This window comes from Electrona antarctica (assembly GCF_951216825.1).
Source record: "Electrona antarctica genome assembly, chromosome: 2".
Classification (NCBI taxonomy): domain Eukaryota; kingdom Metazoa; phylum Chordata; class Actinopteri; order Myctophiformes; family Myctophidae; genus Electrona; species Electrona antarctica.
In genome coordinates, this window is record NC_136807.1 from 30,975,867 (window position 1) to 30,994,179 (window position 18,313).

Consider the following 18,313-nt stretch of genomic DNA (forward strand, 5'->3'; position numbering starts at 1 on the left):
CATTTACAACCTGAATATTGGGACAAACAGTTGACTCTCACTATAATAGACTCTTATTTGTAGAATGTATAAAGTTATTCTTTACATACCATACACACAGTTCCTTTTGCTCTGTTTTGCTTTTCGATGTATTATAACGGCATTTCCTGAAAAAAATGAAAGTGTTCTTTCACGTGTGCTTATCCAGCAAAATATTTCTTTTCAGCCCAAAGGGAAGCATATTCCTTTTATTAAAATATATACACACATTCCTCTTTCCACTGGGATCTCTAGTATTTATATATTCTTGAAATGAAAAAAGATATTTTTTTATTTATTTTTTCACCTGAATCTCTTCCTGGACAACATGAGGACAGACTCTCAGTCCAAAGTCTGTTTTCTTTTTTCTTTTTAACATGATTGCACTTAAACTCGCTATGGTAACACTGATTTGTTATACAATGTGCAGAGAGTAGCCTCACATCAATAACATTACATGCAAAAAATCACTTATAAGACATTCCACTGAACTCCAAGACCATACCTCTCAGAGACTTATGAGGACAGTCACAATTAATTTACTCTGAAAAAGACTGACAAGGGGTCCGAAGCTAAATAAATAAATAACACAACGTGAAAACAAACGGACTTGTCTGGAGGGATCGACGCCTTTGCTTGTTCTGAATGTACAAAATCAGGACAAAGATATTGCACGTGTAAAAAACTAAACTAAATTTAAATCCCAAAAAATACTTCACTACATAAGAGCTGATTTTATTCACTCGCCAAATTTGCCTGGTGAATAAAACAATACGTATTTTATCAAGGCAAAAAAATAAAAATATGGAACTGTTTATTTGTTTTTGTTTTAAGAGTCAGGAAAGCAGCTGTTGCATATTTAACCACTTTAGCCCTATACTATACTAGCAATAATATCCGATCTATAAGCTCAAAAGTTGTGAGCTTGTACAGATCTGCTATTTTCGCTATAAATTGGACATTTTAGAGGAAAAAAAAAAACATCACCAATATTGACATGCCTACAATAGGAACGCCAGGTGGAACATGGCTAAAGACAAGAGACGATGCAACATATTCTGCGGGGGTCCATTATGACTTGAAGCCACAAGCCTTGAAGTACACTCAAACTGTCTGAAAGGTCCGAAGGTGCCGTTCGAACTAAAACAAAATATCCCACCTTTCACTACAAAGCTTCACTAGTTGATATAGCTCTACGCAGCCACAGTATGAGTGGTAAACTGAGATTAAAGGGACCAAACGACCCAGCATATCAACAGGAACCATCTGCTCCGAGCGGACCAGGAAACAGCCCCGAAACAAGCCCCACGCTTCAGGACTCGTACGCTACAGCTGCCATCCAGAGGCTCTCAAATTGAAAAGGCAAAAAAATACGATTCCATAATCGATTATATTATAGGCCAGACTGACTGGGAGTTCTCTCCTTTTCAGAATTACTGTACGTGTTCTGTTACCATAGAGCCAGTATAATACTGATAAAATTCATTTCATTGATAATAATAATTGATGTAAGTATAATCTTACAATTTACCTTTACGCACAATATACTGTACATGAAGTCTTGACTAAATAGATTATGCATTAGTAATTGGCACATTTATTTATGAGAGCTAAGAGACAACACATATATGCTGTCGTCTACATTAAATACAGCACTAGAACTACTACGACTGAGACGGTTTACTCAGTTGTTTACCTGTCCGTTGATCAAGGTAGTGTGAAATGATTATATCTATAGCTTTTTCACTACGTATGAGTTCTACAGGAGGCAACAACAAGTAGCGGTTCTTAAATGATAATAGCATCTGCAAACCCAAGAAAGCAGTGTTGAAAGTTAGCTTCTTCAGAAAGACTGTGTACAATATAATATGCCATCGTTGTTTTAGAGAAAGCATTCCCACCGTATTTATCCGTACGACTTTTAACCCAGGATGCCTTTCTCCTCTTGATTATCTGAAGGGAAGACAGCGCTATCGGAAGGAATGGAGCAATGGCGTGTAGTGGCTTGTTGAGAAAACCAGCATCATCCATCACAGCTGGGTAGCGAGGTGGGAGTTTTATGGAAAATATAAGGCATTTTCCTACACACAACACCCCCGTGGGACCCTGATGAGCTAGCCCATTAGCGGAGGATTTGAGTCCGGTTTCCATCCTGCATATTATTTGGGGAGTTGTAGGGTTACTAGGTGACTGCCTGTGATCCGTCTCCTCCACAGCAGCAGTTAAACACAGTGGACAGGCCGTATGCAGACTTATGCCAGTCAGTCCCTTTGGTGTAAGCAGTTGTCTTCCTTCATCGAGTTCTCTCACTACTTTTTCCCGTGTCTCCCCTCCCCCTCTGGTGCGAGGGGAAAACATCACACCACGGTGCTGATGCCACTGTGTTTGGGTTTGGGTCCGCCGGGCGCCGAACCCGGCTGCTGACTGTGGTGGTGAGGGCCGTGCTGGGAGTGCGAGGCGTGGTGAGAATGCTGGCTGTGGTGGCTGTGCTGCGGGAGAGGAGGATGCGCGTGTTGTTGCGCGGTGTGCGTGTAGGCCGGGTGCTGGTGGAACTGCGCGTGTGGCGGGGGGTGGTAGTGGTGGTGGTGGTGGTAGGGCGGGGGGTTCTGTTGGACCTGGCAGTACTGGGAGTGGTGGAGCTGGGCCTGTGGCGTGTGAGCGCTCTGCTGCACCACCTGGGCCGTGTGGTGGAGGTTGGACGGGTGGGGCTTGTGGGATATAAGGGTGGGGTGCTGCTGCGGGGGGGCGGGGTGCTGAGGAATGGGAGGGTGGCTCTGAGACGAAGGCTTCCCTCGCTTGCTGCCGAAGATTGACCCGAGGATGCTCCCGGTCGAGGCTGAGTTGGGGATGGAGGAATGGCTGCGGGGTGCGTCCTCACGCGGAGTGGTGGCTCTCCGGCGCGTGTGAGGACTGCTAATGATGGACCCCTGCAGGACAATGGGAGGTACAACAACATGCCGGTCAGATGTTATGCAAATTCTACTGCACCGTTGCTACACTACTGGTGCCTTGCACCTGCCTGAAGGATTCATAGGCATACTTAAGATAAACAATAAGTAGCAAAAAATGTTATTGGGCATGCAAATGACAAACAAAAAAATGAGAGAACATGAATGTTTCACCTTTGACAACACTTCATGCCTCTATTGATGGCCAAACATCACAAAAATGTTTACAGTAAGAGCTTCAGGACTCAAATTAATCTAATGACTAATTTATACTATGTCATACGATGATGTCCCGCACCTAAAATAGCTATTTTCGATGCAGGACACCACCGTACAACTATGCATAAATCAGGCTCATTAAATCCAGACTTAAAAATATATATAATAAGCTACATAATGACAAAGACGTGAGCAAGAAAATGTCATTTCTCTCTTCACTTGCAGTCGAAACACTTTGGGAACCTGCCAGGAGTCACACATGCACAATGTTAAAATCGATGGAGGCTTAGAAGCCACATGCAGAGGGTGTATAACAGGCAGACTTTCCATCCACACTGGGATAGCATTCAGCTAGACAGCAGTAGGCAGTAGGGACAGAGCTCTGGTTGATGCTGTTTCCTTGCTCTGTGGCTCCAGTTCTACACAAGCCATCAATTCTTCTTCTAAAAAAAATAAGCGATTCCCAACCTGTGGGCCGGGGCCGACTGCCGGGCCGTCAGGATATTGCAAGTGGGCCCCCAAATAATTTGATATGATTGATATATTTTTATTAATTTGTTTCATTTTAAGTCATGGTATTTATTTCTTTAAAAACCTTGAAAAATGTGTTACCGTGATACAGAGAAATAGGAACTTAAGGGTATATTTGTTAGTTCCATTGATCCAAGCCGGAACACAATCGACCGATTGATTGATCATTAAAATAAACACGCTCTGAAAATACAGATGTGTTTATTTACAGATGTGTGGTCAAGATGGCCCACCCATCTGACCCCTTAACGAGGGCGGTCTCGTTAAGTCATATGGGTGGGCCGGCGAGCGCTTTCGACGCTTTCAAGTCGGCTCTGATCCAGAAGAGGTTGGGAACCGCTGTTCTAATCCCATCAGCTTTTAAGGCCTTCCTTTTGTCACATGCTTGCCGCTTCGTCTACGACTGAAGAGAAACCGTGGTGGGACTCGACTTGAAAGTAGAAAATAGGGTTTGATCCAGACTTCAACCCAGCACATGGACTCATGGACACATGGAATGAATAAAAAGGTGAATGAATGAAATCCACATCTTAATAAAAACCTGTAAAAGGGCTCTAGTCTACACAGTATGTTCCTGCCTAGAGCTGGACCTTTTGATAAGAAAGGAAACAGACCTGGCCCTGGGGCTGCAGACAGATTCTAACTAGCACCCCTAGCCTAGGAGAGGAAGGAACCGAAAGAAAAGTCTGGCTGCTCGACGTGAGTGAATGAAAAGACAGGAAATGATAAGAAAGACAGACAGCCAGGGGGAGGACAGAGGGACTGAAGGAGGGGGAGGGGGGGTGTATGAGGTTAGTAGAGTCATGCTTGTTTCATATTGGCCACATAACTTGACCAAAACAGGAGAACTGTGACTTCCATACAGGGGCAGGATCAGAGGCAGGCAAGCCCAACGCATGCACACTAACCGAGGCAGGCCGGCAATAAAGGCATCCCAGGAATAAAAATAAAAATAAATAAATGATCCAAAACAAAAACAACAACGAATGAACTGTCTATGAAGCAAAGAGGGTGCAAGACCAAAACAATCAAAATCAATGGTGTTTTTTTTTTCTTTTTCTTTTTTTACAGTGCACATCATCACATAGAGAGTAGCTTGGATACCAGCTGCTTCCAACTTACTTCCATATTGCTGTCTAGTGATCCTGCACTGCTGCGACGCCCCCGTTTGCCTGCCCGAGACATGCAATACCACAGATTAGAGATGGACAGTACTCCTGGATCAACTACAGAGGCTCAGGTTAGCCATCCGGTCCCATAGGGGAGCAGTGCAGGAGATTGTAACTGTGCGTATATAATGTAACAAATGTGGGTAGAAAGGGAAATCAATGGGGTGGGGGGGAGGGGTGGGGGGGGGGTTGTTGGTTGGTTGGTTCTGGGAGCATGTGGGGAAACAGGTGGTGAGTATTGTGTCTATCTTTAGGTTCTGGGAGCATGTGGGGAAACAGGTGGTGAGTATTGTGTCTATCTTTAGGTTGTAGTCTTCTTTCTCCGTTTTAACTCCGTGTTTAACTCGGATTCATTCAATATTTATTTTAAAACATCGTTCTGTGTAATTTACCTCTAAACTAGGTCGAGAGCTCAAATCCAGATGTAGCTAAGTCAACATGACTCCCTGACGGGCGTGCATGGTCCCTGAGAGACAAGGTGCACTTTTCACCTGAAGATGACCTAGAGTGTCTCGGTGAGTTTACCCCACACAGTTTGTCCTGATACAATGTGACAACCGGATCTAAATGTTGTCACAAGATGAGGATTGTCATTAAGGAGAATCAAGGGTGGCTTGAATCCAGCAGTAGTGAGTCACAGAGGAGAAGAGAGACATCAAAAGCAATACAATGGCATGTGGGATGTACAGGCAAACACACACTCAGCCAATGATACATGACTGATTATTATCACACATAACCAGGAAAAAACCCTGATGTGTATGGAAATAACAATAAGTACGCATGAAATGGAATATGGAAAGAAAGGAGAAATTAAATAAAACATTGGTTACACAACAATGATCCCACTATCATGCCACATCCTGCATAGAGAAAGTTCTCAACAAAAAAACAAAACAAAAAATAAAACACATGAGAGAAAAGTGGAAGGATCATCACTTCTATTAAGTCATCACCGACTGCACAAGCAATACCGTTTTGTAAATTAAGGATATGATCTTTACTGCGTCACTGAGAGTGAGACAAGGACCCCTGACTGGATCTCCTTTTGGTATCAAGTTAATCAACCAATAACATAACATTACACAGTAATGAATGAAATGTACGTCGCTTCAGAGAGAGGCGCTACTGTATGTTGGGACACCGATATTCATGAATGGAAATGATTGTTAGCACTGAGGCCGAAGCTAAACTTTTTTTTAGAATGCCACAGATCACAATTGCATTCTTTTGATTAGTTTCACAAACGTGAGACAAGATGACTGAATGGCCAGGGATTTCTGAATCAGTAACAAATACAGATCAAGCAAGGGTGGCTTCTCGGGAGGAATGTTTTCAGGAACACAATTTAGGAATGACAGGTAAACATCATGTGACATGAAAAAATATATATAAATGGAATCGTTCATAAACAAACCGGTTTCAACTAATGAGGGGGTGACAACTGAGAACTGCCCATCAATTTCATTAATCAATCAAAAGATAAATATAATGCATAGAAATGGCCTAATCCTGTATTTCTGAATACTTAAAGTTGTGTTCAGTTGTCAAGTCCATTGTAAAATGCTGGGGCTTGAAGTCGCTCTAAACATACTATAGTCTACAGTTAAAGCTACAATCCGGGACTTATTTATTGAATAAACCGTTATTTTAACCAATCTATTCTATAGTCTTCCATTGAGACATCTCGACCCTGGGGTCAGGTAGTACACCTATACTGGATGGCAATGTCAATAAAGTTATTTGAAGCAGATTGGACTCCTCGTGCATAGAAGGAACCATGAGGTCAGTCTGTTGCTCTCCCCAGTTGGCAGAGGAAGTGTAGAGCCCAGGATTACATTAGATAATTGACACTGGGTAAAAAAAAATGGGTTACAAAATCGTGGGATAAAAACATTATAAAAAATAATAAAAATAAAGTTATTTGAAGCACACGGCACACCGGCTTGGACACTAGGAACTCCTGCCATCTTTGTTGTAGCTCAGACATTGTTGATGCGTGCGATTACCTGCGGTTCAATGGTTAAAATCCACACATACGGTTAACGGTACTGCTGAATAACATCTAGCCATTCCTAAACAATGTCCCCTCGTGGCGCAAAGCACACGGCACACAGTAGCATCCTCAGTGTTAGTTTAACTCAAGAAGCATGTATACAAAGAAAACTGACCAAAACGGACTCTTTGAGGGTCTGTAACTCAGAGAGGTTTACAAATAGAACCAAAGGGTCCATTTAAGGGTCCATTAAGTTCCATTTGTAAACAAAGTTGAGTCTAAATGAAACACCGCGTGGCTGGTTGGTTAAAAAAGAGAGCGGTAGGTACCTGCATCGGAGAGGTCCCGCAGGGAGCTGCTCAGGGCACTCCTCTTGAGGCCCTCCCCCATGGTGTAGGTGTCGTCCAGGCTCTGGCGGTTCATGCCGCCGTTGCCGGCCTCCTTCTTCAGACCGGAGCTCTGGGACATGCTGGGTCGAACCACCCCCTTCTGCTTCTCCAGCTCCGCTGTAAGGGGGGGAGGGGATGGGGGGGGGGGGGGTTGACGTCATTACCCCAGTACTCCTTTATGTAACGATGACTCATCAATGCCCGTTTGTAGCTGCACAACACTGTCTGCCAGTCCCTGTTTTGTTTCTTTATCTTTCTTTTTTTGGGTGGGGGGTGAGGGGTTCGAAGCCAGGACATCCTGTCAGGCATCAAAGCCTACCTGTATGTGGTACATACGGTACACACTTTGGTAAATAGTGCATTTATATAGTGCTTTTATCCAAAGCGCTTTAAAGCGCATTACATTCACACACACACACATTCATACACCGATGGCGGAGGAAACCATGCACGGCACCAACCTGCTCATCGGGAGCAATTACGGGTTCAGAGTCTTGCTCAAGGACACTTTGACACTAACTCTGGGGGAGCCTGGGATCGAACTGGGAACCTTGCGGTTCCATTCCGGACGCTCTACTGGCCACTCTAGCCCTGAGCTACTGCCATTGCCACACTTGGCCATTGGTGCCTCCTGCCAGTCACTTTTAGAATAGATTTTAAGGTTTTGTTGTTCAACTTTTTAAGCTCTTCGTGGTCTGACACCTATAGCTACCTGATTGACATAAGGCTCAAACTGGAGTGCCCATCTCTGACCATGCCTGTGGCTCTCTCGCATGTCATGCTGATGATCTATTGATGCCCAAGCATGGATGGAGGGACACTGGATCTGACATTATGAATTATACTGGGAAATAATACATCAACAATAATGTGAAAAATAGATTTACTTCCTTCAGCCTCCTGGCAGCAGCATGCATCTGATTGGACTAGTAGTTTGCGAGATTAACGCGCGCACGCGCATGCACACGACACACACACACTATTCTAGATGGCTCGCCCACTAGGTACCACGGAACCACGCTAGCCACACGAACGCACGCACGCACACACACTATTCAAGATGGCTCGTCCACTAGGTGCAATGCCGTAAAAAAACAAAAAAACATTCTGTTCAGTTTTGACATGACTGAAGAGCCTGTCTGTCTGCAGACTCTGCAGGGTAAAATGTGGACCCATAAAGGGTTCCATGATGTGTACACGCTGTGGATTTTACAGTGTGTCCGTGCTCACTAACTGCCGTCCCTCTGGGAGGCGTCCTGTGGACTGTGTAAACACTCTGCCACATAAACAGAGCCTGGCCTGGTTCTACTTTACTCTACTTCACACTGCTCCAGGCAGACAGGGGAGACAGGGGGAGGGTGGGGGGGTCCACTCACACTCTATCCTGTATTTCTCCATTTCCTGGACCTCTGCGATGGACTCCCGTAGGTCATCGGTGAACTTCTTGCGGTCCTGGGGGTTGGGCGCGTTAAAGTTGATGAGGACTTTGATGTCTGCACCTGGTATGGCTGATGTAAGCCTGATTCCATTTGGGTAATCTGCACCGGCGGTGGGTAACAGACAGAGAGCGAGACAGATTAACACATGGCACATTGATCACGACAAACGTTAAGACACGTTGTGAGAGTCTGTCTGAAGTCTTTGGAGTGAACAACAGTCACAGTGCATCAGTTTGACTTTCTCATGGCTGTTAAGATGTGTGACGGAGCTAAATCTGAAGCACTGCACAGTTTTTGTGTGCACGCACGCACGCACGCACGCACTCTCACGCACGCACTCTCGCACACACACACACACACACACACACACACACACACACACACACACACACACACACACACACACACACACACACACACACACACACACACACACACACACACACACACACACACACACACACACACACACACACACACACACACACACGGAACGAGTGAGGAGAAGAGACTTACACTGGTTATCAAACAGAATGGTCTGCATCCCGTACAGGGAGAAGCTCTGCCTGAAGCTGTAGGTCACAGAGTTCTTCTTTTTCTGGAAGATCTTGGTTACCTGATTTTCAGGAAGTCGGTAAGAAAAAACGGCGTAAGACACTGTACGAAATGACGATGCATGTGAGAGAGTGACAATGAATGTCAATATGAACACTACACCACTTGAGTAGGAGAGGAGGAGGAGAGGAGGCGAGAGCGGAGAGGAGAGAGAGAGAAGAGCAGAGGAGAGCAAAGGAGAAGAGAAGAGAACACACCACTAGGAGGTCATTGAACAGGAAGATCTCCCGCTGATGCAGTCCCAGTTTCTGGAGCTTGTTGGGGTCTGGTACTTCAAACAGCCGGCAGTAACACACCAGCCTGCGATGGGGCAGTGACAACACCTAGAGGCATACAGAAACACATGCACACATACCAACACCTCAGTCTGCTGAGCAATAATAAGAAACACGCAGCATCCATGTTACTAAGGATTTAAAGCTGCAATCAATCTGGAATTGATTTGAATGAATAAAAATGTTATTTGAACAACCAATCTGTTTGATAGGAGTGTGTCAATATAATATAACTATGACATTTGCAGTGTTTGAGGGTAGTCTCCCTACTCTTCCATTCAAGATTCAAGATTGCTTTATTTGTCATTCTTTCCAACTGCAGCAGCAGAAAAAAACAAAATTACATTTCTCCTAGTTAAGAGACAGCACAGGCTCATACAATAATAAATATATCAAGTGCAAGACAATACTCTGAATATAAATAAGTCCTAAAAAAACTACAGGAGTCCATAAAAAAGATAAATAGAATAAGAAAAACATTTAAAAACTGAACATAGAGTTCATGTCATCAGTTCATGGCCTATCTGCCAGGGATACTAGAGTTGAGACATTTTAGACCCAAGCAGTGCTGCTCATAAGCGCAATATCTCCCTTTGGCCAAACAAATTCCCTCTCGGAAGAGTGATAGACATTTTGGCCTCTAACAACGCAGTTTCGAGTCCTGGCTAGTAGGTAAGGTACGACATGAAACCTATGGATTGCATCCTTAATCACATAAACCTGCAGCATCTGGAATTGTGGGAAAGCAAACTTTCACAGAAGAGAAAATAGCCAATCAACAAGATCACAACGCGAGCAAGCTTGTCGATCGGCTATTTTCTGCTAAAGCTTTCCCAACAATAACAGAAAACAGAAACTACACTAGCATAGAGCCCTGAGGGACTCTGCTCAACCAGTGTTTAACCAGCAGTGGGTCCATATGGAGACACAAAGGAGAATCTTTGTGTTTCCATAGGAAACCACTGCTGGTCATCAACTTATTGGCTTAGGAATGTGACAAAAACAAAAAACAAAAAATACCCATTAATTCAAGTCTCCATGGGGTGAGTAATCGATAGAGAGAGAGAGAGGAAAAATGAGTAATTTTGGCAGTGAACTATCCCTTTAAGGAAGTGTGTTGCATTCTCCATGATGTCCACAGTGGGGAGATCATGTTACAATTACCGTACAATACTAATTCATACTGTCACATTAAAAACGTTTCATTAATGTCCTCTCCGTAGCTATAAAAGTCAGATTGTCGATGCTAAATAGATCATTCACAGTACTTAAACCGTGTTCACATGTGTCATTGTTCGCATAATGAGCGTGTTCTAGTGGAAGACGATGTTTTATACATGTGGAGATGTATTCCGTGTGTTCTGGCTCTTCATGACTAACAGCCTGTGTTCTGTTCTGTTGTGTTGTGCATGTGACAGACGGCCATCTGCACTGCAGCCTCCTGGCGCTGGAAGGAACACGCCCCAGTGCAGCTCAATGCCACTCAGGAATTTATACGTGGTGTTGACTTGACGTCTGCACGTCCAAGTAAAAAGCGCCGTTACTTTAGCAGTGGTTCCAAAACCGTTTTGTGTCAAGGACCCCACCCCCCCAAAAAAATAATTTGTCTGCAGAATGTTAAAAAAAAAGTGCCAGGGACCCCCAGAAGCAAAGATTTGAGTTAAGAATATTCACTTAGATTTGCACAAATTTAAGTTAAAGTGGTTAAAATGATTGTGACGTTATATTAACAAATTCCTGGCACCCCGCCAAGGACCCCTGGGAGTCCCTAGCTCCCCTGGGAGTCCCTAGACCCTAGCTCCCCTGGGAGTCCCTAGACCCTAGCTCCCCTGGGAGTCCTAGACCCTAGCTCTTGTTGGCAAGTGACACCATTGCGCGTGGTGTATAAATCAGTCCTTGCTTGCTTCCCTAAGTAATCCAACCCTTATGAGAATGTACAGTACACCTACTTACTGTACGAACAGTACCGTACCTACATGTGTACATAACAGTACCTAAAGTGGATGAAAGTGCACCATGACTCCAGTGTAAATCAAGTGTGAGCTGTAATTTAGTCTACTTAGTACTTACGCATCCTAGTCCATGATGTAGTGATCCAATCTGGGGGAAAAAACAGAAGAAGAGTGGGTTATATATTTACAGCTGCAGACTCACAATGTCCTCTAATCTATAAGAGTTCTGAAGAATGATGTCAAAACAACACTGACATTTAAAAATAAATCCCCTGACTTGTTATGGCATAGAACCTAGAACAGTCTAGAACAGTAGTTTCAAACTTGTTGTCAAATTGATATACTGTATGTATGTATTTGACTGTGGACCTCCGCCATCTGAAAATGTTTTGTGCCAGGGATAAGATTTGTGTTAATTGTAAATGAACCAGAACAGTGCAGGACAGACGGAAATAGTCCAGATTAGCCTTCAAATATGGGAGTCCCAATAGGAATATTCTTATCATAACAAATCCTTAAGAATCTAGAAACTCGTGCAAAGCAGAGTCCAGCAATTCACAATTCGAAAGGAATAATCCACCCCCTGAAACAACAGCTCAACTAAATACAGTTGAGTTCTAAATTCTATATCTATATCTATTATCTATTATTATCTATTATCTGCATAGTACTTTATTTCACTTTATTTGTTTATTTTGACGGGACAAAGCATATTAATGGATATTACAAATAAATGCAATGTAAATACACCAGATTTAGAAATTATGCTAATTCTCATCGGCAGTTCCAACACAAAGCACAATAACGAAACAGGCAACAACAGGTATTTTCAGTGAAACAGATTACTCTACGAGACAAAGCATAAAAACATACATACAAGAAACAAGTATACTATAAACTATATAAAAAAAAGGTGACAAGAAGGGACAAACTAGCAACTATCCAGAAACAAGAACAAAAAAACTGAAGGAGACTCACTGGTTTCTTTCCAACGATGAGCTTCTCCACCTTGGAGACCTGGGAGACGTGGTCCTCGTTGGTCTTCAGCTCACGCTTACGGATCCTCTCGTAGATGCCGATCAGAGTCTCCCTGGGGATGTCCTCGCCATCGTCCACACCTTGACAACACAGGGGAGAGTAGTGTGTGATATGAGCTTGTATATCTGCTATTTCATTTAATACAATACTTTTGGACCTGACAAAAGTATTTTAAGGATTATTTCACTAACGTAATTCAATCAAATCAATCAATCAGCCTTAATAGATCGGTAGTAAGACAATCAAATGTATTATTATAAAACATAGCTGCAGTGTGATGAGTCTCGGACAGTAATGGAACAGAACCGTCTGCTAAGCCATGCTCTATAAACAAGAATGACATGTACAAGACTTGAGTTGTGACACAACCAAGAAAATCTGTCACCACCACAGACAACACCCTGGTGTCACTGTGGCTTTACATAACCTCCATGTGAAAGGGTTCCTTCTTGAAACATGAATAACATCATCATCATGAGGTCCTGAACTCGAAACCACCCCCCATCCCCAGTTAAGACAAAACCAGGGGGCTTCAACGTTTTTCAGGCCAAGGACCCCTTAGCCGAGAGAGATACACCCACTACATATTGTATGAAATTGTGTTGCAGATTAAACCTCAATTCATAGATTTTATAGACAGCTTCAGAGACTTGTTTGACAGCATTATCATTGTGTGTAGCGTTGTGGTACGGATTCATGTTAATGTGTATTTTCAGATGTAGTTAGCCAATTAAACCATCAACTTAGAACACTTGTACTTGGTCTGCTCTTTTTCCACCCTACACCAAACCTCTTTGCTGAAAATAGCCGAGCTACAGTACAAGGGCGTTGTGAGCTTGTACAATTCAGAATAAGGATGCTAAGGTTTAAGTGGTTAATGTAAACAAAGATATGGTGTCCCCCGTGTAGTAACTCTGAGGACCCCCTAGGGGCCCAGGACCCCCCGTTGAAGACCCCTGAACAGAACATTGCAAAATAACAACACATTGTGAGGTGTATAAATGAGGCTTTAGCTCTCGTTACCTCGCAGGTTCTTCACAAAGTCCTCCAGCTTCATCTTCCTCTCGGGCTTGACGTTGGGGCTGTACATGTCCGTGTTGAGGAGGATGATGGCGAAGGCCAGGATGAAGATGGTGTCGGGGTTCCGGAACTGTCGTACCACCGTGGGATTACAGATGCAGTAGCGCTGACTAAAAGATATGATACAAACAGAAAACAATGTTATGTGTCTGGTCATAAGCTCTCATTATGAATGAGTTTATGCTGGCAAAAATGTGGTATTAGCTACTTAAACCCTATATTCTTAGTTGACTGGGGACATCCAACGAGTAATTGCTCAAGACCACTGCCCTAAACATGTAGTTTTGTCGTTAGCAGGAATAAACAGAGAAGCACCTGGGAGGAAGTGGTCTAAGAAAGGGGAGGAGCCTTCCTGTTTCTACAACAAAAAGGGGGTGGTGCCACCAGAGGCAAAATGTTTTTCCTTTTCTTTTACCCCAGATTGGTTCCCAAATTGTCCGACGAGTGGCTGTGATGATGCATAATAATGTTTTTAACGGAGCCGAATTCAATTTCGAACATCGCCTCTACTGTACAAGCTCACATCACATCTACACTGCGCTGTGAGCTTGTAAATCCGCTATTTTTGTGTGATCATACAAGTGCAGTGGATATTTCTGCTCTGTTTTCATCATAGCGTGAGAACCTGCTACATTTACTCAAGCTACAGTAATGCAACTGGCTGCCTCCAAGTATCAATAAATCATTCAGATTCTCCAGTAGTAAACACAGCCACAGTCACTTACTACCAAGGTTATTAGATTGAACTCACACTAAACTAAATACTACAATTTTAATAAAAGTTTAATAAAATAACAAATAATTAAGTATATAAACAATGTATAACAGAAATGTAAGAAAAAAGTCTTGAGCTATTGATAAAATCTGTCAATACAGCAAGCATGAAGAAGCATTGGTTCATACAGTATGTTCATTGAGACATGACTGTTGAGTCAATGTAGTGTTATTTTAATATATTGAACTTTAAAAAAACAACACTAAATTTAATATTGAAAAATAATGAAATTAAAACTAAACTAAAAGCTATACTTGAAACTAACAAACCAGCTGTGGAATCAAACTGAAACTGAACTGACAACCAAACAATAAATAAAAACCATGGAAAAATACACAACAAAAAAAATAAAAATAATCTTGGATACTGTAAACACATTGATAGAATATCAAAACAGATACACAACAGCCATTAATGTGTACACTCCACTTGCAAAAAGGGGCAAAGTGCATTTGGCTCCCGCAACCGTAGCCTCGTTTTAAGAAGGTCAAGGAGACCCATTGTTTACACACAGATGTTATAGGAATCAGGGACACTTCACTTCACTTCATTAACAATGCATGTTTGTTTCAGGAACTCTGCAACCAATAACGAAGGCCATAGGTTAGGCCGGGTATTGATGGGTTGCAAATCGTATTTCAATGTGTTTTTGTAGAATGTGTACTGTGCAGCCTCATTATCATACTAGTAATTAGCACATCTGAAGTGTCAGTCTCTTGTGTCTCTGTACCACGTACCAATCAATCAATGTGAGCTCTGACCCAGATATTCAGACTTTCATTTCAAGGACCCAAGTTTACTCTGCATTAGGGCAGTGGTTCTCAAACTTTTCAGGCCGTGATTCTCCAAAATAATCATATTTGAACTTGGGACCCAATTTTTGCTTCTTTCTTAGATATTTTTTGACAATGTTTGACCATTTTTTGTAGTATAGTTTGTTGATTACTTTTGATGGAATAGTGGTCTTTTAAAAGGTATTAACCCATTCAGGCCTGACGTCGAAATTTTAAAAAAAAAGTTTTCTAAATCATGACAATTTTCGGAAAGATTTGAGGCACATTTTAACGATTTTTCAAAAATAGCAGACCTACAAGTTCATAGCGCGCCACTCGGTGGCGCGCTATGAGCTTGTAGATCTGCTATTTTTCAATAGCTAAATTATAACATAATGTTTAAAACACCAAAAGGGGTTCCCGCCCAAAATGGGTTAATGGTTAATGTGGTTAAACGCTAACGTGACATGGATGCGTTCCAGGTCTCAATGGATTAAAAGGTCTTAACAATTAAATTGTCACTTCACTGTCATCTGGAGACATTACACTTTACAGTCACATTTGGGGACCATCCTGGGGGTCCCGACTCACAGTTTGAGAAATACTGCATTAGGGCCATGGACCCCATGAATTACCATAAACCCCATAATGGACCCCATGAGTTACCAATACATTGCTGGGGACCCCCTGGAAACCCCTGGAACCCCCTCAAGGACCCCTGGGAGGTCCCCAGACCAGACCCCACCTAAAGAATCACTGCTCTGACCTGTAGGCTTCGATGAGCCGCTCCACCTTCTGGGCCTCTCCCTGAACACGGATATGGTTCTGGAACTTTCTGAGAGCTTCGTCCAACTCCATTCCCTGGAAGTCCATCTCATCCACCACACAGCTGCAGAGTGCACGCACACGCACGCACGCACATGCACATGCACGCACACGCACACGCACACACACACACACACACACACACACACACACACACACACACACACACACACACACACACACGAGGAGATCAAGAGATTAGATAGGGAATAAGTACACAAACACTGGGACCAACAGACAAACAACAGTGCATGGTTTGATCTCTCAGCTTCCTCCTCTGAACCAATTATTTGATCTTGTACAAAAACACAAGAATGACCCATTTGAAAAAGATCAATCCTAGCTGTACCAGATTGTATTTGAGATTACATTGGTGTGCATGTGAGGTTAACTAGGGACTTCCCGCCATCTTCATACATCCCAGTTACAATTACAATTTAGGCATCTCAGCAGAGAGTTTATGTTCCTTTATATTAAGTCTCTGTTATTCCTCCTTATCACCTGCAGCATCTTCATGAGTTGAGTTTGAGGGAGATTCCGCTCTGACTGTGAGTGTGACTCACTCTGCATCTCTAGTTATATTATTAAATTATCCTCAATATGACAGTAGGCCACGTTGTCCCGAGGGCACAACATCCGCCCCTAGCAGCCCCGTGGCACAACATCCGCTCGCAGTACTACCAAACAGCATCACTCTTTCCCTGTCATGATCTAAATCCATTCAAATATGCCATATATGATTTTAAGAATAATTTTTCTTCCTGTTTTTTTATTGCTTTATTAGACTGGAGAGTGTAGAGACAAAGTCTGACTTGAACCCGGGTCATTGCAACTCGCAGGAAGCATGTTGTAAGTGCACTTAACCGGCAGCCCTATTCTGGGCATATTATGGTAAAAAAATAAAAATGCCATCAATAGCCAATGTAGAAGCTTACAAGCTTGTAGACCGGAAATTTCCAGTATATATATATATTATTTTTAAGATTTGTTTTTGGCTTTTCTGCCTTTATTGATAGATAAAAGATCGAGGAAAAGGGGAGAGAGAGACAGGGGGAGACATGCAGCAAGGGTCGTCGTGAGCGGGACTCGAACACGCGACGTCAGGCCAGAGTCTATACTGTATGTGGCATGCGCTTGGACCACGCCCCAATTTCCAGTATATATTGTACGATGAAGTATATTGAGCTTAAGTGGTTCAAATCAAAGATCATACTCACTCCAAGACATCTCTGTTGAACTGCTTCTGTCGGTTGCCAAGGAACTCTCCGATCATTTGTCTACTCAAACCTTTCCTCTGTAGGAGGAAGTGAGCCACGCCCACGGGTGTGTCAGGAACAAACCCTCGCTCTGTCAGGTACGCGATGCCTTTCTCTGGCTTCCTGAAAAAGAAAAAGAAAAAACACAAGCATGATATCGTTCCTGTCCAAAACCGCAAATTTTCAGGAAATGGACAGAAAAACAGAAACCTGTGTTCCATTGGATTCAATATAGTTAGTCACAAGCTCTTGTTATTAATACTTTTCATTCACAGGTTAAATATTTACAAAAACCCACTGATAGACTTAACCACTTTAACTTTCACCTTCAAAAACTCACAATGTGTTGTCTTTCTTTTGCATGACACTCTTGTAAGACATAGTAAGACATTAATTTATGGGAAAAAACCACAACAAGTACAAGGTGTGCTTATCTTCTTTCACTCTAGATGCACTAGAAGATCTTTCACACACAATTCAAGTGCAAATTTTTACCAAATAGCATCCTTCATGTAAAATAAAAATGCTTACTGTCTTGTATAACACTCATGTTGTCTGCGTGGTTCTCTGAATGATGTGGAGTGATCTTTGTAAGATCATTTTGAAATGACTTGAAACATGTGAGTACAATTTGTCTGATCCTGAGCAAGACGCTTAACCCAAGACTGCTCTCTGTGCTGTAATGAATAGAAGTTGCTGTGTCCAATTGCTGTGTTCACACTGGCAGATACAAAAGATACAAAGCTACAGGAATATTCATATCTTTGTAGCTGAAGTTGAAACAGCTCTACTTTTCTGTAGCTTTGTAGCCATCTCTGGCTTCCATTGAAAAATAATGGTAGCTTTTCTGTCTTTTTGTATCTGCCAGTGTGAATACAGCACAGTTATGATAGGTAAATGAAGAGGACACATTATTATATGCAAATTGCAAAATCCAAATGCACAGTGGCAAATACCCCAACAATAACTAAAGGGACTAAATTCATTCATTCATTCATTCATTCACTTTTCAGTA

General features: G+C 42.6%; 1 protein-coding gene across 4 annotated transcripts in view; it reads right to left on the reverse strand.

The window, feature by feature from the left end:
* Positions 1 to 212: 212 nt before the first annotated feature.
* iqsec1a (IQ motif and Sec7 domain ArfGEF 1a) overlaps positions 213 to 18,313 on the reverse strand; it is a gene marked incomplete at its 5' end in the record, with an annotated part of 216,824 nt that continues 198,723 nt past the window's right edge. For 3 of the 4 annotated variants that reach the window (XM_079495490.1, XM_079495492.1, XM_079495491.1), the window contains 11 exons: positions 213 to 2,945; positions 4,839 to 4,888; positions 7,211 to 7,387; positions 8,647 to 8,808; positions 9,226 to 9,325; positions 9,522 to 9,647; positions 11,670 to 11,699; positions 12,530 to 12,669; positions 13,613 to 13,779; positions 15,984 to 16,106; positions 17,260 to 17,421. In XM_079495490.1, coding sequence (XP_079351616.1) covers positions 2,376 to 2,945; positions 4,839 to 4,888; positions 7,211 to 7,387; positions 8,647 to 8,808; positions 9,226 to 9,325; positions 9,522 to 9,647; positions 11,670 to 11,699; positions 12,530 to 12,669; positions 13,613 to 13,779; positions 15,984 to 16,106; positions 17,260 to 17,421 — 1,807 coding nt within the window. In that variant the 3' untranslated portion in view covers positions 213 to 2,375. The remainder of the gene's footprint in view (positions 2,946 to 4,838; positions 4,889 to 7,210; positions 7,388 to 8,646; positions 8,809 to 9,225; positions 9,326 to 9,521; positions 9,648 to 11,669; positions 11,700 to 12,529; positions 12,670 to 13,612; positions 13,780 to 15,983; positions 16,107 to 17,259; positions 17,422 to 18,313) is intronic. The other variant, XM_079495493.1, reaches the window with a different exon arrangement.